Source organism: Mucor velutinosus (assembly GCF_035048745.1).
Source record: "Mucor velutinosus strain NIH1002 chromosome Unknown tig00000041, whole genome shotgun sequence".
Taxonomy (NCBI): domain Eukaryota; kingdom Fungi; phylum Mucoromycota; class Mucoromycetes; order Mucorales; family Mucoraceae; genus Mucor; species Mucor velutinosus.
This window is the reverse complement of record NW_027041905.1, coordinates 625,054-647,882: the sequence shown is the minus strand read 5'-3', so window position 1 is coordinate 647,882 and position 22,829 is coordinate 625,054. Positions and strand designations below refer to the sequence as shown.

The following is a 22,829-nucleotide window of genomic DNA, read 5'->3' as shown; positions in this document are numbered from 1 at the left end:
ATGCGCTGCACGACAACATCTATGTCCCTTTGCCAAACCACAACCAAGTATTGTATAATCAATCTAGAAGCGGTTTCAATACAATGCTTTTCAACACCTAAACTATCTATATATCACTCGTACTTACTTGTAATTAACAGATTTTTAAATGAATTTCATCACTCGAAGAAGTTGGCTAGACTGCACGACACAGCTGTAAACCGTTGCTGCAAAAGACATTAGCTGTCCAATAATTTCCTTTGGCTCCTGCAGCCATTTTGTTTTTGCAAAGAGGCTGTAATATCAAGTTACTTTGAGGCCCTATAGTATGCATTCTCAGCTGAAAGAAAAGGTACACTCCATTAAACATAAACGCTAAAACATCACTTGATAGAAATTAAGAGGGACTTTCCTTGTTCAAAGAGCTTCAGAGACAAAGCTTCTTCAGCATTTGATATAGATGTAAATGCACCTCAGACGAATACCAAAGTTGTATTTCATATATAAAAAAAAAAAGCGGATATTGCTTTTGAAACAACTCTTAGTTTCTTGGCTTTATTCTATCATCAAAGTGGGCTACCTTAGCAACAATGACCTTTTGTTTTGACTCTTGGGTCCTTCTTGTTGCCATTTCTTTTGGTTAGTTGATACAATTCACCTTTAAGATAGCCTCGTCCCTTCTAGCTAAGGCGTCGACCATGGCCTCACAGCAATTAACGTCAGGTTTCCCTCCGGTGTCTTCCGCTTGGATAGATGTTTGCAAGACAGATTATCAAAAGTATATCATCGCCACTGTCAAATTATCCTAAAAATTAACACTAATTGTGGACTTTCTGTTCGATTTCCTGTACAACGTTGACCTTGTGCTGTACTTTTGTCGGCTTCCCCTCTGTCCTCGTTAATCTTTTAGTTTGATGTTCTTCTGGTCTTTGTGCTCCTGGTGCTTGCTGTTACGCAACTCTGTTCCCCCCCCCCCTCGGTTTCCGTTATGAGACCCGAAATCCAAAACAGAGACAGCTCTTCACCAAGTACAATGATAATAGAGCAGCTTCAAATAATCACCAATGCAGTGAGAAATACGAATTTTCAGCTTTTCAGCGTAATGCTGCATCAACAAGATATGAGTCAAGATTTTGTTTGATTTATGCAAGACCGTTTAACACAACTCACTGTCACTTGGTCCTTAATTGCTCATTTCGTTAGAGTGCACAATCCAAATAAAATGTCAAATTCGTAGTACCGTCAGGAATCAAATCACCAATCAAGAGACGCATAAATGCCATCGCTACAACCTTAAACTGCTCAAGTCTGTAGGCTGATGGCGGATCGTACAACAGGAGTATGATGCATCTGTGAATCTACGGTATCAAATCTGATACATTCGATGTCTGTAAGAGAAGCAGCTCAACCACTCAAGAAAACCCATTTTCCATCTATCTACGCTGTACTACGTTGAAATCGTAACAGAATATATGATCGTTCATGATCACATGCAGTACATTTTTCACATGAAATCGGGGTTGTTGCTCAATGTCTATTAAGGTTGCAATGAAATGTATCCCTTTCCCTTTTGTTTTCTTTCATCTCTTTCTCTCTCTCTCTCTCTCTCTCTCTCTCATTTTTCAACCATGCTTAGAACCATCCAAAAAGTAGCCCGTCCCTGTGTGCGTTATTATTCATCGGAAGCCGCACCTCTGGGTATGGGATTCTCCCTGACAGAGGAACAGAAATCGATTCAACAAATGGCTCGTAAATTCACACGTGAAGAGATCATTCCTGTTGCTGCTGAACATGACATTACTGGCAAATACCCTACTGAGATCATCAAGAAGGCCTGGGAGCTTGGTCTTGTCAATACACACGTGGAAGCTAAATATGGTGGCATGGATTTGGGAGTTTTGGATAGTGCCATCATCTCTGAGGAATTGGCTTATGGTTGTACCGGTATTCAAACTGCCATTGAAGCCAACAACTTGGCAGAAGCGCCTCTTGTGGTCGCTGGTAACGATTTCCAAAAGAAAAAGTACCTGGGACGTATGACGGAAGCTCCCTTGGTGGCATCGTACGGCGTTACTGAACCTGGTGCTGGTTCTGATGTGGCTGGATTGACTACTTCTGCCGTCAAGAAATCAGATGGCAGTTGGGTGTTGAACGGCCAAAAGATGTGGATCACCAACTCGGGTCATGCTAATTGGTTCTTTGTGCTTGCTCGTACTGACGCTAATGCAAATACTGGTAAGGCCTTTACTGGTTTCATTGTGGATGCTGATACACCCGGTATCACTGTGGGACGCAAGGAGATAAACATGGGCCAACGTGCCTCTGATACCCGTGGTGTTACATTTGAGGATGTTGTGATTCCTGCAGAAAACGTATTGGGCTCAGAGGGTCAAGGTTTCAAGATTGCCATGAATGCTTTCGATATCACTCGTCCTTTGGTTGCTTCTGGTGCTGTAGGCTTAGCCCGCCGTGCCATGGAAGAAGCCACACGATATGCTTTGGAACGCAAGACTATGGGCAAACCTATTTTCAACCATCAAGCAGTGTCCTTCATGTTGGCTGATATGGCCATTGGTATCGAGAGCGCTCGCATGATGGTGTATCGTTCTGCCTTTATGCGTGATAATGGAGAGAAGAACACATGGCACGCCAGTATTGCCAAGGCCTTAGCTGGCGATGTGGCAAACAAGTGTGCTGCTGATGCCGTTCAAATCTTTGGTGGCAATGGCTTCAACACTGAATACCCTGTTGAAAAGTTGATGCGTGATGCCAAGATCTTCCAAATCTATGAAGGCACTGCACAAATCCAACGTTTGATCATCTCGCGTGGTTTAGCAGATGCAGTCAAATCTGGTGCTGATGCTCTTGGTGGTTTTTAGATAGTTTCAAGTTTTTTATTAAAATATGTGTGTATGTACAATATCAAAATCATCAACGTCGTCAAATTGAATGGTGGGTCCACTGTAACCCTTTTTTTGTGCTACAACAGAATACCAAGACATGTATGTGTTGTATTCGTTCACTTCGCTCTTCATGGATTCCACTGTCTTTTCTAGTTCGTCCTCGGCAATGAGCTTGTTGGTGATCCAATCCCTTCGAAAGCCCTTGATGATCCTCTCCCAATACTCCAATAGCAACGACCCAACTGCGCCGCCATAGATACCAACAGGCGTGTGTGTGTGATAGATCTGCATGCCAATCAATTGACTCATATTAGCAATTCTGTTGGGCCACGGATTGTATTGTGAAGTGGCAGATGTGTTTGACGTCAACGTATTGTATGCAGATGTTGGCGTAGTGGGCGATTGAGGAGGGTGTTTTATACTTGATTGAATTACTATAAATAGAGCAGCACATTTTAGTTTGTGTTTCTGTGTTTTTGCTCTGTTTTATACTTGCATTGATTTAGTGTGTTCATACTAGGTCCTGCATCAAATAGATTATCATATGCTTCTACACACTCGATATAAGCTCCCTTCTTCATAATGCGTACTAGCTCCTTCAGCACATTATCCCACATGGAGTCTGGTAGTGTATCCATCATGGACCGTATGAATATATAGTCAAACGTAGCATCTTCATATGGCAATGGAAGCTCAATCAGATCAATACGCTGATAGAGTACATTTTTGGAAAGCGAACTATTGAAATGTATGTATGAGCACACTTCGCACTTACTCTGTAGTGAGGTTACCTTGTGGGCAACACATTTTTGTCAATGTCAATGCCTGTAAAATACGATATCGGATATTTGGATGCCATGTCCTATTAACAGACATATCAGTTCCTATTACCCCTGAAGTCATCATGGACATGTTACATTACACTCGACCAAAACCCTGCACCACATCTATTGTAACTAATATGAGAGTCCATTACATATCCCAGTTACGGCATAGAGTTACCCAATATCTAACACTTCACTTCCACCCGCTTGCAATAATCTTTGAATTGGAGCCTTGAAATCACTGTACTCGAAAGTCAGACACACTTGTCAATAACCATCGCATTCAGCACCACATTTACCCCTCAAAAGCCAGCTTAAGAGCGCTATGTCTGACCCAATCTCTTTCGATATCATCTACTGAATTTGGTAGTCTTTGTCTAATGTTTAATTTCGGATCTTTGGAGGTTCTCCATTTCAGCTTGAGAAATGAGAACGTGCTGCCAGTGCTTGATGTGTTTGATGTGTTTGATGTGGTTGTGGTTGTGGTTGTGCTTGAACTGACATGTGTAGCCGAAGCATTTGTACTCGCTACCATCTTAGCAAGAAAAAAAAAATGAGCGACGAAAAAAAAAGAAAAAGAAAACAAGTAAAGTACCCTCTCTCCAGTGGAAGAGAAGCAAAGAAAAAAAAATAAGGGAGAGTTACACACATGATAAGTTGTAATTGGGTAATGCGAATACTCTATTTTTGTATGCACACTTCCGTGAATGTCAATTTTATTGTGATGAGGTATACCTTTTGACAAGATTCGATAGAGGCAGAAAAACAATGCTTAATACAAAATTAGAGGTATATAATACAATGCTGACAGCAGCCAATGCAGCTACAACAGCCCACATGACGGTAGATCCCCATCTCTCATAGATAAATCCACCCACCAAGGCGCCAATGCCACTTCCCAATCCATTGAAGGCCATATTCAGTAGCCCTTGAGCTCTGCTCTTGAGATCGGGTGGTGCAATTTGATCCGCCTGTAATGCTGCAGCACTCCAAGTCATTGAGAACCCAACGCCATGCAGTACCTGTGTTGCTGTGGCCAGATAAGCGCCCCAGGTAATCCGTGCGCATACAATGTATGTCAGGCATCGATAAACGATGATGCATTGAGCCACTGCCAGCATGCGACGTGCGCCTAGTCGATGAAGCACTTGCTTGAAGAAAAAAAAGACGATAATCTCGGTGATGCTTCCCAAAGGACCAAACAAGCCCACCAAGAAGGAAGAAGCATGCAGATCATTCTCCATAAACAAATACAGAAATGCTTGCACCACTGCAATTGCAAACCCCATGGTAGTCATAAAGGTAAAGAACTGAATGGCTTCAGGTTCTTGAAGCAGATGCCACATGGATGGATCTGGTGTAGCACAAATGCCATCATTTACGTCCTCGATGACCACAGCAGTTGCCTGCTCCACACTGTTGTTGTTGGGTGACATGGATCCATAGGTATCATCCACTTCCTCACCTGTCTCCACGGGCTCATAATAATGCGGATTGATATCGACAACAGCGAGCGTAATGACAAACCCTAAGCAATATACTGTAAACACGATGAACAAAGCATACAGAGAGTCTAGTTTTTCCGTAAGAAATCCAGTCAAGAAGACAGAGGTTGCAAAGCCGATAGGTACTCCAATCTTTTGACGGCCATATAAATCTTTGCGATGAGCCAACACTCGAAGGATCACAGTATCTACAAGCGCCGCAATGATGGGATATCCGAAAAATGCATACCCAAAGCAACCCATGGATGTCAATGCGATTTGGATCCATTCTGTGTTGGAGAGATAGGGTACAAGCCCAATAAATAAAATACACTATACATTCAAACATTACTACACTCTCTAATCCAATATACACACACACACACATGCAAACAACAAACATACCAACAATGCAATCAGCATGTTTCTAATCATGATTTCTCTATATTTTCCAGTCTTGTCTATTAAGGATGTCCAATAAGGGAACGCTATAAAGGACACAAAGGGTGCTTTCCATTCATCCATTGTTAGCCCTGAACGTCTTCTTTCTAAAAGATGTTCACACTTACTAATGGAAAAGATAAATCCGATTTTATCGTTTCCTAAACCCAATACTTTCTTGTAAAAGATGGGTAGAAACATTTGGCCAGAACCAATACATCCTATACTGAATGCACTTAGTAGCTTGAGTCCTATAAAGTGGTGCTCTTTTTCTAATTTCATGAATTGTGTAAAATTGAGAGAAAGAGAGAGAGAGAGAGAGAGAGAGAGTAAAAGAGAGCTGTGAGTGAGAGAGGAACGGAATAAAAAGGATTTATTTATAAAAAAAAAAAAAAAAAAAAAAAAAAGATTGTTCGTGTCGCCATCCTATCTTGAAGGCATTTTAAAGGGGCAAAAGGCAAAATGTTGTGTTGCGTGTGTGTGTTTAGTCCCTTTGATCCGCGCTTTGCTTCTTGTGCGAAATGTCATCGGATTGCCTTTTATACTTGTTAGGCTGAAGATACCCGCTACTAGTGCAGTATACAGAATCTCACTGTGCTGTGTCTATTGTACAACATGAAATCATATATTGCGCTTCAAAAGTAAATACAATTGTCAATAGCTTCTTCATTTGCTATCTTGGCAAGAAGAAAGAGCTAGATCTGCTCCTATTGCGTTAAGCTTCACATGAAAATCTTGTATCCAATACACATTGGCGTCTCAGTGCAACACGCCAGCAGGCTGGTTAACCTTTATGGGAAGCAGTTGTCATCAGCGGGTTAAAGCTGGCTGTCAGCATACGTCAAACGTTGCTTGATGCTATTCGATCTTTGATTTGCTGTGCCTGGAATTAGATATGCAGACTCTTCCTAGCACATAATGTTCTGTATAATGGTAGCAGCATTTTTCAACTTTGTCACTCTTTCAATGATACTTCATCATATTGATCAAAGTGACTAAAAATCGTATCGACTTTATCTTTGGGATTCAATCGTTCACAAGCTGTGTACCATAACCTCTTGTTGAGTTGAGGCGTGGAAATGATTTCTGGAAAATACGTACAACACCAGGTGTGTTTTTTAAGGCAGCCTCCTCAGGATTAACATCTGCGGACGGCTTGTACCTGTAAATATGGCTCTTCTATGATGCTGTACGTCTGTATCGATGAGAAAAAGTCGTATACAGATAGACAGTATACTTGCTCTGCTTCTTGCGTCTCAATTTTATAAGACACAGCTAAATTCGAATGTATTTTAGCCGTGATTTTTCGTGTTAGGAGCCGTTTCAGACCGCTGGAATAGCGCCAAATCATTGCTCTCAACCAGCACCTACTGTTTGATACCTTTGCTCGAGTTTTTTGGAATCGTCAAAAATCGGCTTCAGACCATGAGGGGTACCTCATGGTTTTTATCAAAAATCAAACGATCGCGTTTTTCATCTCAAAAATGAAGACTTTTACTATAGCATATGTTAAATCAAAATGCTACTCTCGATCCAAAGCAACCCATAAAACTTTGTTTGTGGGATTTTCATATGTGAAATCTCGGCGTTTTGGCAGAAAACCTCATTCCATATTTTTAGATAGTGCTTGATCAATTGATTAGAAGCAAGCCTTAAAATCAACACCATTGGATGCACCTTGAAAAGTACCCCTAAACAACATTAGGAAGTATGGGGTTATCATCACAGTTTACATAGTCGAATCCAACGAAATAGATCAAAACAAGTCGAGAATCGGCCAGAAATTTCTACTTCTAGACAAATCGGCAAGCAGAGCGTTAAAATATTTTGGCTTGCAGATCCATTTCTAATGAAGATAGTCGATGATTTCGAACCTATTAATCAATGCAAAGCTGTGAATGATGTATACATCATTTACCAACAATATGCATTTGTGAATGCTAAGAAACAAAAAAATAATGGTTATTGTCAAATACAGATTTATTTAAATATTAGGAAATGAATGATTGAATAAAAGGGGATATGAGGAAAATGTGTGCAAATATGTATATGTAGAAAGAGATGAAACAAATGGAAAAGTTAGAGTGTTTAGTCTACTTCTTCCATCTTGGAGACTTCAGCGTTGTCATCAGTGGCAGTTTCAGTGACAGGTTCAGCAGTTGGGAGTTCATCTTCGTCAATAGAGAGACCAAGAGAGACCATGCGGTTAATACGGCTAGCAAATGAACTAGGGTCATCCAAAGAGAATCCAGAAGTCAACAAGGAAGTCTCGTACAACAAGGTAACAAGATCCTTGACAGTGCGATCACCAGCATCGGCAGAAGCCTTGGCACGAAGAGCCTTAATGATAGGGTGGCTAGGGTTCAATTCCAAAGTCTTCTTTGAAGCCATGTAACTAGACATGGAAGAATCACGCAGAGCTTGAGCCTTCATGATACGTTCCATATTAGCAGACCAACCAAATTGACCAGTAGTCAATACACAGGGAGAATCAGTCAAGATGTTGGAGAGAACGACCTTTTCAACCTTGTCGCCGAGAATATCCTTGACAGTCTTGCAAAGGCCTTCATACTCCTTTTGTTCGGCCTCACGAGCCTTCTTCTCCTCTTCATCCTCTTCAATTTCAGCACCCTCCTTAGTAATACAGACCAGTTTGTGATCCTCGTACTCCTTCAATTGAGTTGTAGCGTACTCATCAATGGGATCAGTCATCAAGAGAACCTCAATACCCTTCTTCTTAAAACCCTCGAGGAAAGGAGAATTTTCAACAGCAGTGCGAGATTCACCAGTAATATAGTAGATGTTCTTTTGCTTCTCGGGCATACGAGTAATGTAATCCTTGAAGGAGGTCATCTCATCGCCAGACTTGGTGGAGTAGTAGCGCAACAAGTCAGCGAGCTTGGCACGGTTTTGAGTGTCTTCGTGGATACCGAGCTTGATGTTCTTACCAAAGGCTTCATAGAACTTATCAAATTGCTCCTTGTCTTCAGCAATTTCTTGGAACATTTCGAGACACTTCTTGACCAAGTTCTTGCGGATCACCTTCAAGATCTTGTTCTGTTGCAGCATTTCACGCGAAATGTTGAGAGGGAGATCCTCAGAATCAACCACACCCTTGATGAAGCCAAGCCATTCAGGGATCAATTCATCACAGTCATCCATGATAAAGACACGACGGACATAAAGCTTGATGTTGTTTCTCTTCTTCTTGGTTTCAAACATGTCAAATGGAGCACGCTTGGGGACAAAGAGAATAGCACGGAATTCGAGTTGACCTTCTACAGAGAAATGCTTGACAGCCAATTGGTCTTCCCAGTCGTTGGTGAGGGCCTTGTAGAATTCAGAGTACTCTTCAGGCTTGACGTCTTCAGGGTTGCGAGTCCAGAGAGGTTTGGTCTTGTTCAACTCTTCGTTTTCAGTGACCGTTTCCTTGATAGTCTTCTTCTTCTTGTCGTCCTTCTTGTCATCCTCGTCAGTGACCTCTTCAATCTTGGCACCTTCAGAGGCAGGTTCAGCAGACTCGTCATCAGAGACTTCCTTTTCGACTTCCTTTTCAACGACCAATTGGATGGGATAAGAGATGAATTCAGAGTGCTTCTTGACAATGTCCTTGATCTTCTTCTCATCAAGGTATTCGAGTTGATCCTCCTTCATGAAGAGACGCATTTCAGTACCGCGACCAAGAGAGGGGTTGACCTCATCACGAGTAATAGTGAAAGAGCCACCAGCAGCAGATTCCCAAATGTATTGTTCGTCATCATTGTGCTTGGTGATGACCTGGACCTTGTCAGCAACAAGGTAAGCAGAGTAGAAACCAACACCAAATTGACCAATCATGGAGATATCAGCACCAGAAGAGAGAGCTTCCATAAAAGCCTTTGTACCAGACTTTGCAATGGTACCCAAGTTGTTGACCAAATCAGCCTTGGTCATACCGATACCAGTATCACGGATGGAGAGAATGTTGTTTTCCTTGTCAGGAGTGATGCGAATGTAGAGGTTCTTTTCAGAATCGAGCACAGAGGGATCAGTCAAGGATTGATAGCGCACTTTATCCAAAGCATCAGAGGCATTCGAGATCAATTCACGCAAGAAAATTTCCTATTGATAAGTTAGTATACATGTATGCTCCCAAAGCGCGTTTTCATAGAGTCATTACCTTGTTGGAATAGAAAGTGTTGATGATCAAACTCATCAACTGAGAGATCTCAGCTTGGAAAGAAAAGGTTTCTGTTTCAGCGCTCATAGTGTTGTTATATACGTGTTGATGGAGTAAAAGAGAATGAAGAATCGCATTTCATCACAGATTCATGCCTTTATTTATACACAATGCCATCCTTCTATTGAATGCCAGATTTCGAGCAAATTCCAGCAGCTGACAGAAATCCTTTGAATCAGAGTGGACCCGCTGGATTCCCAAAAGGCACGTTCCCATTGAGCTTGGGTTCTGGAAATTTCGAAAAACTCCCCCTTAAATTGAAACTTTCTAGCAAGATCCTTGAGGTTGCTGTATCAGAAGTGGCAGTAGCATATGCTGATGGCATGTTGCAGTGTGGTGTGCCAGTGTGTAAGGGAGGTCGGGTGAGATGGCTGATCAGATAGACTCCCACATCGTGGGATGAGTGATTACAGTTTGCATTGTTGGTTTCATGATGCCCAGGCTATAAACCGCTGTTTCAAAAGCCAGCGATGATTGTTTCTGAATATGTCATGGCGAAGGTCATGGAAGGCGGACATATGTCTATCAAAGATACTGCAAAATGAAGCTATCTGCATTGATGCCTATCAAAGACTCGGGCGCTGTGCCAGATTGGAATAGCCCTAATCTACATTGCTCGTCTTGCGAACGCATGTACAACTCAAAACAAGCCTTCTTGCCTAGGGCATTGCCGAAGCATACATTAATTTAAAACCTGTCAAATTTGTCAACCTTGCTGCAGTGCCCAACATCGACGATCCTGATTCTTGTTGCAAAATTTGCGACAAGCATCAATTCAAACTGCATTTAAGCTTCACACACAGAAAATATGGTGAATAGCTCTCATCAAGACAGCGCAACAAACAGTCAGATATCAATGACACAAACTGTTATTGCTGCTGCTGCTGCTGCGATAGAAAACTCTGTTTGAATGCATTGTAGAAATGTTCAACTGATGGAGGAGATGGAGCAGGGCCGTCCACCCACCAAGAACAGCAATACAGTGATTGACCTTAATCACCCTGACTTGTGCATAGTGTGAACACAATTGTTGCAATAGAAATTCATTCAGACATCATTTAAAATTCATCTATTGCATCGATGTCTCAAAGAATTGATAACATGTAGCAAACAGAGCTTTGATGACTAGTAGCATACTCTTGTCGATAACTATATAAGACTATTTCTAGATACTTCACCTTGTATTTAAGCTTATAGTTAAGCTCTGAGAGCATGCTTGTTAGCTAGATATATGGTGGCTTGAAAGAACGTAATATCCATTTTAGCTGGCGTTCTCTTCATACCAATGCGTGTAATGAACTTTCAAACGCGTGCTAGTTGTCACCAAAAAAAAAAATCTGATGGTTGGACAATACAAGACTCCAATCAACAGGGTAGACTCAAGCGATGCCCACTGAGCAGCAAGACGTATCTCTATATTCATTCTGGATCATGAACAAATCCATGAATATCTTTATTTTCTCAGGCACTAGTTACTGATGAACCCTGCCAGTTCTAGTTGATCCGCATACCAATCACCCCACAAAAATCAAATAACTCAACATCTCTCAAACAACACATTCTCTAATATACAAATAGCAAACGTCGAGTACTTTCAAACAATGATTTAATGCTGCAAATGTTTTATATAAAAGGGACACAACAAAAAATGAGATATCGTCTCAAGTCTAAATTTTTCTTTTTGATTTGACCAAGAGAAATTTAAGCCTTGACAGCGTACTTGCGAAGAGGGAAGTGAGCCAACTTCTTTTGCTCACGAACAGTCTTCTTGGACTTCTCAAAAGGAGTCAAAGCTCTACGCATGGCACGGGTCTTCTTGACACGGAGATCCAAGGGAGTGAAACGCTTCTTTTGGTAGAAGAGACGAAGTTGTTCACGTTGAGTTTGGTTGATGACGGTCAAGACACGGGCAACGTTCTTGCGAGCTTCACCACTGTTTGTCATATATTGATTAATGATGCCATCCTCATCCTCTCATTACAATAACTCTAAATGACTTACATTTCTTGAGATCTACCACCAGCGACCTTTTGGACACGGATGTTGGCAAGTTGTTGCTTTTGTTCGTCAAGGATCTTGACGAGCTCGGCCTTGTTCTTGTTACGGAGTTCGTGAGCTTTGACGGCAACCTTCATAGCAAAGTAAATTCATTAGAAAACAATCGTGTGGAAGTGTATGTGGCATCTGTAATGTATCCAAGCAAGTCAGATCTGTGAAATGTTTGCATCGTCGACAGCAGAGATACTGCATTTGTCTATGGTTGCAATGAAAACTGTCAACTTGCTGTATTCAGTCCATCATGAGCTCCTCCCCTTTTTCTCTATGCCTCTGGAAAAAAAAAAAAAAAAACATGGTACACTGCATCCACATCCACAACATGTCCTGATCCATCGAATCCATCGTTGCTGCAAACATCCATTTCCACGCTGAACTGATATGATCTTGCTCTGATACATTACGATGCCCTCTGTGTATGTCAACTAACCATTGGAATTTATGGATGATTATTAAGAGGGGGATCTTTATTATTACTCTTTTCCAATTCTATAGTCATTCAATTTTTTTTTGTGTGTGTGGATGGGATTGGAACAACCATGCTTTCCACAAAGAAATTGCGGGCCGATAAACCAGCCTTCCGGCCAAAAATTCACCGGACAGCAACTCTTTATGCATCCATATCTTCGTCTTCTAGTATCCCATGATGACCATTCAGTTGTTGTTGTTGCTGCTGTTGTTGTATTAATTCTTGCTGTTGATGGACAATGGCTGCGTTCGATGGCATATCATCCCAAATCTGGAATAAAATGTTTCTTGGCAGCTGACGAAATCCTTCTGTATGAGAAATGGCGCCAAAATGTTGGAATATAAAATGCAACGACACTTGCTGTAGACCCCTTTGTTCAGATAGACTTGCCGTGTGGTATATTCTGCTAGCACTTTCAACATTCATTTCACTAAACAAATGGCGCACACACAAGGCCAGCAGTCTTGGCAGCGAGTAGATATGAGCCATTACCATGAGATCAGCAATCAAATCCGTTGTGAAATGAGGGTCATTCAGTGTATCTGTATACAAATATCGCACAAAACTCTCCAATGTTGAAATTGGCTCTGACATGGTCAATCTATTGGATATCGATTCTTGCATACCCGAGTCCATCAAATGAACAAAATGAGGCCATCTTGCCAGCAACACCAACCGATGCACATGGATAGGCGGTGCATTGGGCTCTGTGGAGGAGTAGATGGTGAAATCCGTTTGCTGCTTTTCCAACTGCTGTTGATTCAGTAACAAGCCAATGAGATCTGTGCCAAGTTGAGGCGGAGGCACAGGAACAATGCCTAGCTCCTCCAATTCCACTTTCAAAACCATAGAGTAAAACTCGTCTGGATCATCTTCCGTAGTGCCAAATAAATAGAATGACGTGTCGTGTTCTGTCATTGAGAAACAGTGCCAGCTGCAAGCTTCATAACGAGTGCCCACCTCTCTGCATTGCCACTGCATGGAAGGCAGATCCAAAGACCACAGACCAGTAACTGGGGCCTCCACCATGGCTTCTCTAAACGGCAATGTTACCAACACAATCAACTGGTCTCCGCATATTTGGGCTGATCGCTGTCCTGACAGAGAAGGGGCAGAAGGAGAACTGATGTCGAGCTGTGTTACATCCTCGGTCCTGTTCAGATCGATAAACGCCAAGTGGTTTGATCTGCTCATATCCTCTCTTAATCCACCAAACAAGTATAACCTTGAGTTGTACACAAAACTCATATGCTGTGATCGCTTGACGAAGGGTATTGGCTGATCCCATTCCCATGTATTGAGATCCAGTGTCAGTAGCGTGTCCGCAAAGGCAGCGTTGGATTCACCTCGCTTGCCGCCTGCAATGTACAGCTTATCCTGATAAATTGTAGCTGAGTGTCGAATTCTGCCTTCAGGTATAAATCCGTGCACTTCTGGATGCCACCAAGTCATGCTTGTCAGATCCAACACTGCAATGTCATTAAAGTAGTTGTCTTCCTCCGAGTTGCCACCAAAGACGACGAGCTTATCTCCATTCCATAATGTCGCAGAGTGGTCGTTGCGCTTGGCTGGTGGCTCTCCCTTTGTGTAAATTAATTGCTTCCATTGGCAAATATCATCATAATCCAGCCTATACAACTTGTTGTAAATCTCATCGCTGTACTGATCAAAGCCGCCAAAGACATAGATGGAGTTGTTGACCGTTGTCAAGGAGGCACCTACAAGCGAAGCAAGTCTTTCACCTGTTGTTCGCACTGGCTGTGAATAATGCACCACTGGCACTCCATTTGATGATGGAGTTCTGTCTCTAGAAGATGCTGCTGTTCGAGGTGAGTTTGGGCGAGAGTTGTTCATGATACGAATCTCGGCTGTTTTGTATATGAAAAAGAAAGAAGAAAAAACTCCCTTTTATCTGCAACATCTTATTTGTCATTTATTTGGGTGTGCTCTATAGTTCATGCTTTTTCGTTCCTCTCACTGATTGTAAACTCCTCCCACATTTCTCATGTCATGATGGCGCACCACACACCACTGCTCTACGCGCGTCATAGGGTCCGGACAGCCGAGATTAGCAACTGTATGTGAAAAAAAAAAAGCTTGTCCCGGTTGAGCAAAAAGAAAGAGCAAGCAGCTGCCCACATTTGATACCTCCTCCTCTTTGGTACTTAATCTAAAATGGTACATACTATACATATCCATCCATCCATCATGTAAAAACTAACAGTGATCCATCATCATCTGTAGGCCAAGCGCACTAAGAAGGTCGGAATCACCGGTAAATACGGTACCCGTTATGGTGCCTCTCTCAGAAAGACCGTCAAGAAGATGGAAATCACTCAACATTCCACTTACACCTGTACCTTCTGTGGTAAGGACGCTGTTAAGCGTACTGCTGTTGGTATCTGGAAGTGCAAGGGTTGTAAGAAGACCATGGCTGGCGGTGCTTACACTGTCTCGTAAGTCTTTTTGTGCTGTAATAGACATTTGGGATGTGTACTGACATTGTTATCATTTTAGCACTACTGCTGCTGCCACTGTTCGTTCCACTGTTCGTCGTCTCCGTGAATTGGCCGAGATCTAAGTAAAAAGATCAATCCTATCTGTCTATTTACTCTAAATAAATTTAGTCATTCTTCCTTCTGGAGAAGAAGTGGATAAAAATGTACAAAGTTCAGTCCGTGTGTTATAGATGTGTTGGAGATTGGAGTAACGCTGTTGTGATGTGAGAGCGCACGATTTAATGGGTAGGATATTGGATGAGGGCGTGTGGATGCATAGCTGTGTGATCTGAATTGGTTGAATGAGCATGTTGGCCGCCATTTGTCGTAAAATCAGATGAAATATAAATGTAATGTACATCTGGAACTTGATCCAGTAAACTGTTCGATTCCATGCCAGCATGACATTGATACTGGATTTCTACTAAAAGGAAGTTTTGATCCAATGCTATCATTGCACTGACTTTTTTCATGGCATTGACTAGCATCCTAGCACTGCTATCTCTGTTCAAGTGCTAGAAAAAGTACTACAGCGGCCACACTAAATTCCCTGTCAATGCACCATTTGAAATCTGACAGGTACATTGTGGAAATCACATTGCCATGACAGCATCTCTTCTAATTCGGAAATTTTATCTCTTTTTTTTTTCCCAATTGCAGTTTTATTCAGTTTCTTAACGACTTGCAAATGGCAAAGACAAGTGTCCATATATACAATAGAGCGTGCATATCACCAAATTCTGGGGTCCAGCCAATCTCGATTTACATGTCGTCCAATTGCTTGTTGATCTCTTCCAACTGTTCATTCAACTCCTTGTTCTTTTCTACAAGATCCTCATTCTTCTTTTCTTCATCAGCAAGCTTGATGGTCAGTTGTTCAACCTTCTTTTCAAGCTGTTCAGCCTTGACATCAGCTTCACGGAAACTATCACACATGCACCCTTTTTAGTTGCATGCGCCTCTTTTTTTTTTTTTTTTTTTTTTTTTTTTTTTTACACGATATGATCTTACTTTGTAGTCGTTTCCTTGAGTGCCTTATCTGATTCTTCCAATTCCTCTTCAAGTAATGCAATTTTACGCATAGAATTCTCGTGTTCCTTTTTGTAGTCATTGTCTTCTGCTTCATTACCCTTCAAGTCCTTGATGGTCTCATGAGCAGTTTCTAAATCCTCTTCGAGTTGCCTGTTCTTGTTGTTCAAAGAAACAATTTCACGCTCTTGTTGAGTATGATCTTGCTCAATCTCCTTGAGCTTGGCCTCCAATTCTTCCACCTTGGCATTAGCAGCATCTGCTTCAGCACGGATACTGGCAATTTTCTAAATAAACATGGGTACACAAGGTTTAGTGTTTAATTGTTCTCTTTGACATAGTGTAACATCTTTGAAACGCTTCATCTTACCTCGCGAATCTTATCCATGTTGTTCAATTGATTTGAGTAGTTGAAAAAAGAAAGAGAAAATTCCACTGCAAAAAGTTTGAGTCATTTTTATAATTCTTGCCAGAAAGGACCAACAGAATGAGGTGACGTGGTATGGTGGTGATCTTGGCTCCTTTGACAACACAATACGATTAAACGCCGTAATCCAATGGAATACGCCGATCATTAGATCTGGTAAGGGAATGGGGTCAGTGCTCAATTGAACTGCTTTCGCAAGTGAATGCCAGAGTGAGAGTATGTAGTAGCTTTTGTCTCTGGCGAATAAAGATTGATAACACTCAAGGAAAACTCTATTGAAATATGTCTGTCAAAATCTTACGAATCGCATCAGATCAGGGGCAAATCAGCCCCTTCATCATGGCCCTATAGAGTAAAATTAGCCTCATTTGCAGTGATGTTGACATGCTATGAAAGAAAGACATCACAAGAATAATCATCCAAGTGCTTGTAATTCTCTTGATTATATCATCAAAGAAACAAGTATTTATTTATTACAGGATGTGTTAGAAAGTCATTGTAACTAGTAGCATGTGCTATGTTGGTGGTTGGTTATGCCGACTTCTTTGACGGACGCTCGTATATCTCGCTCACCATATCCCACCCATTGACCAGCTTTGACTCGGTCATCAATGTGTCATTTGTCGCTACCTGCTGATCAAGTGAACCGTCTGCTGTTGCTTGTGTGCTATCGTTTTTTGGTAAATCTTCATCGAACGATACGAGGTTATGGCTGGCGGCTGTATCCTGCTCATTTGGTAACACTGTTGAATGATACGACTCCTGATCCTCAACCAACACCTTCTCGGTCACAGTAGGTGTGTCCTCCCCTTGCTGCTCACTGTGGCTGATGATGTTTGAGGGCTCATCTTGCTGCTGTGCTTTTTCTTGACCCTGGTTTTCGCTAGAATACTTGCCCTCCTCCTTTGCAATCAATGCTTGCAAATCATTGATGAATCTATCTATTCTGCGATGAAATCCAAATAGCAGCAAATGGGTAACACGAACAATTGGCTTCCTTATAACGCCTTGCTCTGTTATTTTCAGTGTCACTTGATCCTCGGTTTCTTTATCTTGGATGATTTCAAACGTCCAAGAGCCAGAGAACGTAGGTATCTTTTTCTGTCCATCGATGCTAGTTCTTTCCTCCAAGATCCTTAGCAAGCACCTGTAGGGTGCTCTTTGATGGTGAATGATGACGGTATGTCGTTTGCGAGTAGAATGCTCCACAAAGACTGTTTGCTGGTCTTTTTCCTCTTGCACAGTAACTTTCTCAACTTTGGGCTGCCATTCAGGATATTTTGATACATCAATAAGAATGTCCCAAAGCCTCTTGGACGGCAACTTGAGATTTACCGATCGAGATACGATATGGCTTGCTGGGATGAGTATGCCAATCACATAGGCAAACAGTGGTAGAATGATGGAGGTGATGATTAGAAATGATATGCTTGTGGATATAATTGCCATTTTGTTTATTTTTGGAAAATAAAAGTTAAAAAAAAAAAGAATGTATGTGAAGCTCTGTAAGTTGCTGAATGGTGCTTAAATACTGTTCTCTTGTAATGCGCATAATGTGACATTTTTGAACTTTTTATGGGGTTAAAGAGAGAGAGACTTACACAAACCTCACAACCAATAACACTTGACCAGATTTCGACCTTGAAACGTTTGTGCGATACATAAAACGTGTTGGGCGATTAGCCAAACCTGTTTCCAAAGCACAGTAAGTATACAGCATCATATAATATACAAGAACATAATTATGCATCTAATTCAACACTTGATAGCATTGGTTTACAGGGAGGGTTTACCGCATTGAAACAAAGGTGTAAAACCATAGTGTTCATCCAGCAAATTCAATTTCTCATTTCTATTTTTATTATCAAGTTTACAAACAATATAACGCATGAAAATTTGCATAAATTAATGTCAAAATAATCAATGTGCCTCCTATTCGAATTAGAAGTTGCACGGACTGCAGAACTGCCCTTCCAAAAGACTTCAGCTACTAAAGATGTGATTCATGCCGTGTAAATAAAAGCCATAAAGCAAAGCATTACCAAATTGGACAGTTTTTAAACCTTCATATCTTGACATGTAGACCTTTCTGAGCCACCAGAATGACGTTAAACAATTGTACTTGAGTAGTAATAACTTTCTGACACCTTTGCTCAACTTTTTGGGACCAAAAAAAATATGGCTAAAAATCGACTAAAAACCATGAGGGGTACCTCATGCTTTTCATCAAAAATCAAATGATCGCATTTTTCACCTTGAAAATGAAGACTTTTTACTATGGTATGTATTGAATCAAAATGTTTCTCTCGACCCAGAGCAACTTCTGAAACTACTTTTATGAGGTTTTTATATGCAAAATATGGCTATTTTTGCTAAAAGCCTCATTTAAAATTTTATTAAATTGCTCACTAATTTCAGTCAAAACATCTATTTTATTTGGCACCATTGGAAGCGCCTTGAAAAGTGCTCCAAGAATGTATTAGGAAGCATCGTCTGAAAACCACATTTCGTATAGTCGAATATCACAAAATAAATTAAAGAAGTCGAAAGAAAGACAAAATCTGTCCAATCTTGGACAGAAAAAATAAACTGAGTTTGAACTAGTTTTGGTAGGCGGCTTGCTGCTGGCTGACCTAAATGCCTTTCTGATGATGACAATGATGATTGTGATGCTGTTTAAATGAAGATCATGGAATTGAAAGGACAATTACTTAGTGCAAATACTTTTTTTTGGGGGGAACTTTGCCTCATGAAGGTGACTTTTGCAATGACAATATCTCAAAAAAAGTTGCTATAGATCTTACACAAGTTCTGTATTTACACATAGCCAGCTTTATGTCGCCAGCTCAAGAGCAACACCAGCGAATGATATGACAATTCTGCTACCAAAAAATGAAGTGCAAATGGATAATGTAGTATACAGATGCTGTATAAAGCTTGAACTCTCTTTCACATCGTTTCAATAATAGCTTCCGTCGATACCAATGTATAAGCAAAGTGAGGAGGATGCAGGGAGAAATACCTCTCCCTTTCTGAATCTGATATAATCTTTCTTTTATTATTGATAGATTGTTTAAAATCTACTTAAATAGCAGGTTTTTATTGCCTCTGATTTGAAATGCCTTCGACGAGAGCCCGCAGGACGACGCCGTCATCGAGCGTAGCGAGATTGATCGGCTAGTTGTTGTATACTTTTATTCATCTCTAATGTTACTAATAGTCGCTTTGTCGCTTGGCAATATCATAAGAACATCGCCCTAAATGACTCGAGACAGTGGATTTAAGAATTTTACGATGCTCTACGTCTGCATCTACAAGGAAGAGCCATATAAGGGCAGGTAGCATACTTGCATTGCCTCTTACTACTCAGATAGATGTTAAATACAGCATAATTTGGGTGTATTTGAGCAGTGATTTCTCGAGCTAGAAGCCGTTTTGGACCTCCAAAATGTCACCAAACAGTTGCTCTCGACCAGGATTTACCTACTATTATCTTTGCTCAACTTTTTTGGGATCGACCAAAATTCATCAAAAAACCATGAGGGATAACCTCATGAAAAACACCAAAAATTAAACGATCGCACTTTTGACCACAAAAATGGAGACTTTTACTATAGCATGTATTAAATTAAAATGTTTGTATCGATCCAACGCAACCCCTGACGACTTGTTTGAGATACCTTGATATGTAAAATTTCGACATTTTGGCCAGAAACCTCTTTCCATATTTTCGTAAATTATTCAATAAGTTTATTCAAAACATCTATATTACTTGGTACCATTAGATGCGCCTTGAAAAGCGCTCCAAAAAAGCTTAAAGAATATAAGATTATATGACAACTTACATAGTCAAAACTGTCCAAATAGGTCGAATTCAATCCAAAATTTTTGAAAACTGGCAAATCAAAATTACAAAAAAAATATCGGAAATTAAAATTATTTTTGGCTGCTGCGTGCTGGCGAAATGCTTTTCTCATGAAGACATCAATGTTTTTTGAAGCTATTACGAAGAGAATCACGAATTGAAACATACTATAACTTAGATAAAAAAACTTTTGTTTTCTTTTGGTGTACAATGTCATACATAATTCATCTGTTGTACTCGTTGACAAGTATTTAGCTCAATAGTTTCTTAGTGCACAAAAGATCGCGGCCATCCTGAGGTCCTCATTGTATTAATGGCATCTTTCGACCTTCTTATTACAAAACTAATGATTCAAAGTATTACATTTACTTTAAAGCCTATACATCAATCTCATTGTTAAAACTATACCTTGTTTACCGGCAATAGATCTAATTTGAACCAGCATTTGCAACTAAATTTGCTTTGATTTCTTCAGCTATGAGTTTCATGGATAGTGAAAGCACTATACGATAGACTTGAATAATTCAGTCATTTAACCAACGTGTGCAGAAAGCACAAGGACAAGTAGTTTTATATATCATGAATTTATGAAGGCATACCCGACTCAATGTTGAGCTATTAATTCAATCACATTGGACAACTGTCAAGGCTAAATGCGCATCATTGACGCAGACAGGAGACAGAGTGAAATGAACCGTCTTTTTTCATTTTTTTGGTTGATTAGAAAGCTTATTAGCTCCAGTGATGCTTATTAGCACTCTTCGTTCATCCAAATAAGAGCAGAACCATTGTCATTTGAATAGTGTTCAATACAAATTTCCAACAACCAAAGTGCAATTCCCATTGGAGTTAATTGACTAACAAATTGAGATAAGAAGAATTACCAGTGCTTTGGTTTTAGAGGGAATAGAAAATGTGTGCCCAGAATTGCAATAATGAATGCTGCATAAATACTCTTGTAGATTGTGCTCCTCTAGGTAGTCTTGTAGTCGATCGGTTGTAAGGCACCGATAAATGTATTTTTAAGGTTGAAACAAAAGTATTATAAGCAATAGTGCGCTGTGTATAATGTGGGAAAGTTACAAAGTCTCAAATTAACGATTTGGTCGATGTTACAAAGGTCAGTTGAGCACTTTGCGTCTTGAATGACAATTAGACTTTTAAATGAAATACACAGTACACATGATATCTTATTCTGAGCTTGGGGTTAAACCCAATACAGTGGATCACATTTCACATTCATGCTGTTTGATTCATCATCGCAATTAGCGTGATCGTTGTAGTGCAAAGATAAGCTTATTAGTAATGCAGTACGGCAGAATGCCGAGCTTTGCTTATAAAGACTTTTATTCTAGATTTTTAAGAGAGCCCAACAACTTACAATACTGAAAGCTTTTAGTGTCATTAGAATTGAATAGCTTGGCAAACGATAAACCAACAGGCCGATTTGTGTACCGTTTATGCATAAACTATACGTTATACCTTGTTTCAATAGCAACCTTCCACAGCTAGCTATTCTTGCGCATGCTACATATGTTATCTGATTTTGATCCAAAGTTCTAGTTTATAGGGGCAAAAACAAGTTCTGCCTAGATCTGGTCAAGTGTAATATTACACTTGGGTTGGTGTATCTAGCTATACCTTTGCGATACAAGCTTGTAACGTGATAGCATCATTTTTGTTTTTGGTAATGTGTTACGTTATTACCGTGAAAATATAGAAATGAATCTATACATGATCGCATGGTTGAAATGAGGAAGTTTGATTAAACTTATTATTTAAGGTTGATACTGGCTGTTCTGTTTTATCGGAAAGCGTTCCTTGATTTCGTGCAACATCGATTGAATACAAATGTCGCGGGCAGCGATTGCTGTTATTACATGTTGATAAAAATCGTTATGAACATTGTTATTTCATACTGCAAGATTGGACTGAGGTATGCATTTACAATTATAGTTACTCTGATAAAATTAATAATAATCGTCGACTTCCATGTATAAATATTGACATTTTCAAAATTGTGCACAAACTAAAAATATGGGTACTCGAGGAATTGATGGGGGGGGGGGGGAGAGATACCAAAATCGCATCAAAAAAAAAAACAAGTTCAATCTGAATCGGGTCCTCTGAAGAAAGAAAACTGATGAGCTTGGTTGATTCGTATCGAGATTAGCGATCGATTTTCAGTATATGCTGGTTAGACACATCTATTTCTACTAGACGGAACTCACCATTTCTGGCCATCATTTAAGCATTTCAAGCTCTTTGGATATTTCTGGGTAAAGGTTACTCAAATCTGTAGAAATAGATGCACAATTTATTTTTCAGGTAAAATTGATAAACATATTTGTTGCAAAATTCAGGTACACAGAATTATCAAGACGTCATTTAACCTGAAAAACGCCCTCGCATCTTCCATATTACCAATCTCTGTGTGTGTGTGTGTGTGTGTGTGTGTGTGTGTGTGTATTTGTGTATTACTACATTAAAGATTGAAAGCCTAATATCCCGCTTACTTGTCAAAAAGGGGTCAAGATACACAGAAATATTGTTTATATGATTACATATACACACCTTTTTTTTGCAACACATAGGAAAATTTAGTGAATGTAATGTATTTTTACCAATAAAATGGC

At 40.3% G+C, this 22,829-nt stretch overlaps 9 protein-coding genes across 9 annotated transcripts; 2 read left to right on the top strand and 7 right to left on the bottom strand.

The window, feature by feature from the left end:
- Positions 1-1,607: 1,607 nt before the first annotated feature.
- Positions 1,608-2,858, top strand: ATC70_000379 (uncharacterized protein; the record flags this gene model as incomplete). The annotated part of the gene is made up of 1 exon (XM_064819797.1): positions 1,608-2,858. The coding sequence occupies one exon, from the start codon at positions 1,608-1,610 to the stop codon at positions 2,856-2,858; it is 1,251 nt and encodes a 416-aa protein (XP_064683717.1).
- Positions 2,859-2,876: 18 nt separating this feature from the next.
- Positions 2,877-4,241, bottom strand: ATC70_000378 (uncharacterized protein; the record flags this gene model as incomplete). The annotated part of the gene is made up of 6 exons (XM_064819796.1): positions 2,877-3,316; positions 3,379-3,620; positions 3,674-3,744; positions 3,805-3,829; positions 3,885-3,947; positions 4,006-4,241. The coding sequence occupies 6 exons, from the start codon at positions 4,239-4,241 to the stop codon at positions 2,877-2,879; spliced, it is 1,077 nt and encodes a 358-aa protein (XP_064683716.1).
- A 181-nt stretch (positions 4,242-4,422) lies between these two features.
- FKBP5 (FK506-binding protein 5) lies at positions 4,423-5,913 on the bottom strand (the record flags this gene model as incomplete). Its single annotated transcript, XM_064819795.1, has 3 exons — positions 4,423-5,523; positions 5,596-5,699; positions 5,760-5,913. 3 exons carry the CDS (start codon positions 5,911-5,913, stop codon positions 4,423-4,425), a joined length of 1,359 nt encoding a protein of 452 aa, XP_064683715.1.
- A 1,806-nt stretch (positions 5,914-7,719) lies between these two features.
- VMA13_1 (H(+)-transporting V1 sector ATPase subunit H) lies at positions 7,720-9,877 on the bottom strand (the record flags this gene model as incomplete). The annotated part of the gene is made up of 2 exons (XM_064819794.1): positions 7,720-9,732; positions 9,791-9,877. The coding sequence occupies 2 exons, from the start codon at positions 9,875-9,877 to the stop codon at positions 7,720-7,722; spliced, it is 2,100 nt and encodes a 699-aa protein (XP_064683714.1).
- Positions 9,878-11,551: 1,674 nt separating this feature from the next.
- Positions 11,552-11,985, bottom strand: ATC70_000375 (uncharacterized protein; the record flags this gene model as incomplete). Its single annotated transcript, XM_064819793.1, has 2 exons — positions 11,552-11,783; positions 11,852-11,985. 2 exons carry the CDS (start codon positions 11,983-11,985, stop codon positions 11,552-11,554), a joined length of 366 nt encoding a protein of 121 aa, XP_064683713.1.
- Positions 11,986-12,515: 530 nt separating this feature from the next.
- ATC70_000374 (Methyltransf_11 domain-containing protein) lies at positions 12,516-14,228 on the bottom strand (the record flags this gene model as incomplete). The annotated part of the gene is made up of 1 exon (XM_064819792.1): positions 12,516-14,228. One exon carries the CDS (start codon positions 14,226-14,228, stop codon positions 12,516-12,518), a length of 1,713 nt encoding a protein of 570 aa, XP_064683712.1.
- A 321-nt stretch (positions 14,229-14,549) lies between these two features.
- On the top strand, positions 14,550-14,955 carry ATC70_000373 (uncharacterized protein; the record flags this gene model as incomplete). The annotated part of the gene is made up of 3 exons (XM_064819791.1): positions 14,550-14,552; positions 14,619-14,830; positions 14,892-14,955. 3 exons carry the CDS (start codon positions 14,550-14,552, stop codon positions 14,953-14,955), a joined length of 279 nt encoding a protein of 92 aa, XP_064683711.1.
- A 679-nt stretch (positions 14,956-15,634) lies between these two features.
- HSP82_1 (Hsp90 chaperone hsp82) lies at positions 15,635-16,289 on the bottom strand (the record flags this gene model as incomplete). The annotated part of the gene is made up of 3 exons (XM_064819790.1): positions 15,635-15,797; positions 15,884-16,188; positions 16,272-16,289. 3 exons carry the CDS (start codon positions 16,287-16,289, stop codon positions 15,635-15,637), a joined length of 486 nt encoding a protein of 161 aa, XP_064683710.1.
- A 570-nt stretch (positions 16,290-16,859) lies between these two features.
- Positions 16,860-17,777, bottom strand: rpl35_1 (60S ribosomal protein L35, L29; the record flags this gene model as incomplete). The annotated part of the gene is made up of 1 exon (XM_064819789.1): positions 16,860-17,777. One exon carries the CDS (start codon positions 17,775-17,777, stop codon positions 16,860-16,862), a length of 918 nt encoding a protein of 305 aa, XP_064683709.1.
- Positions 17,778-22,829: the final 5,052 nt, after the last annotated feature.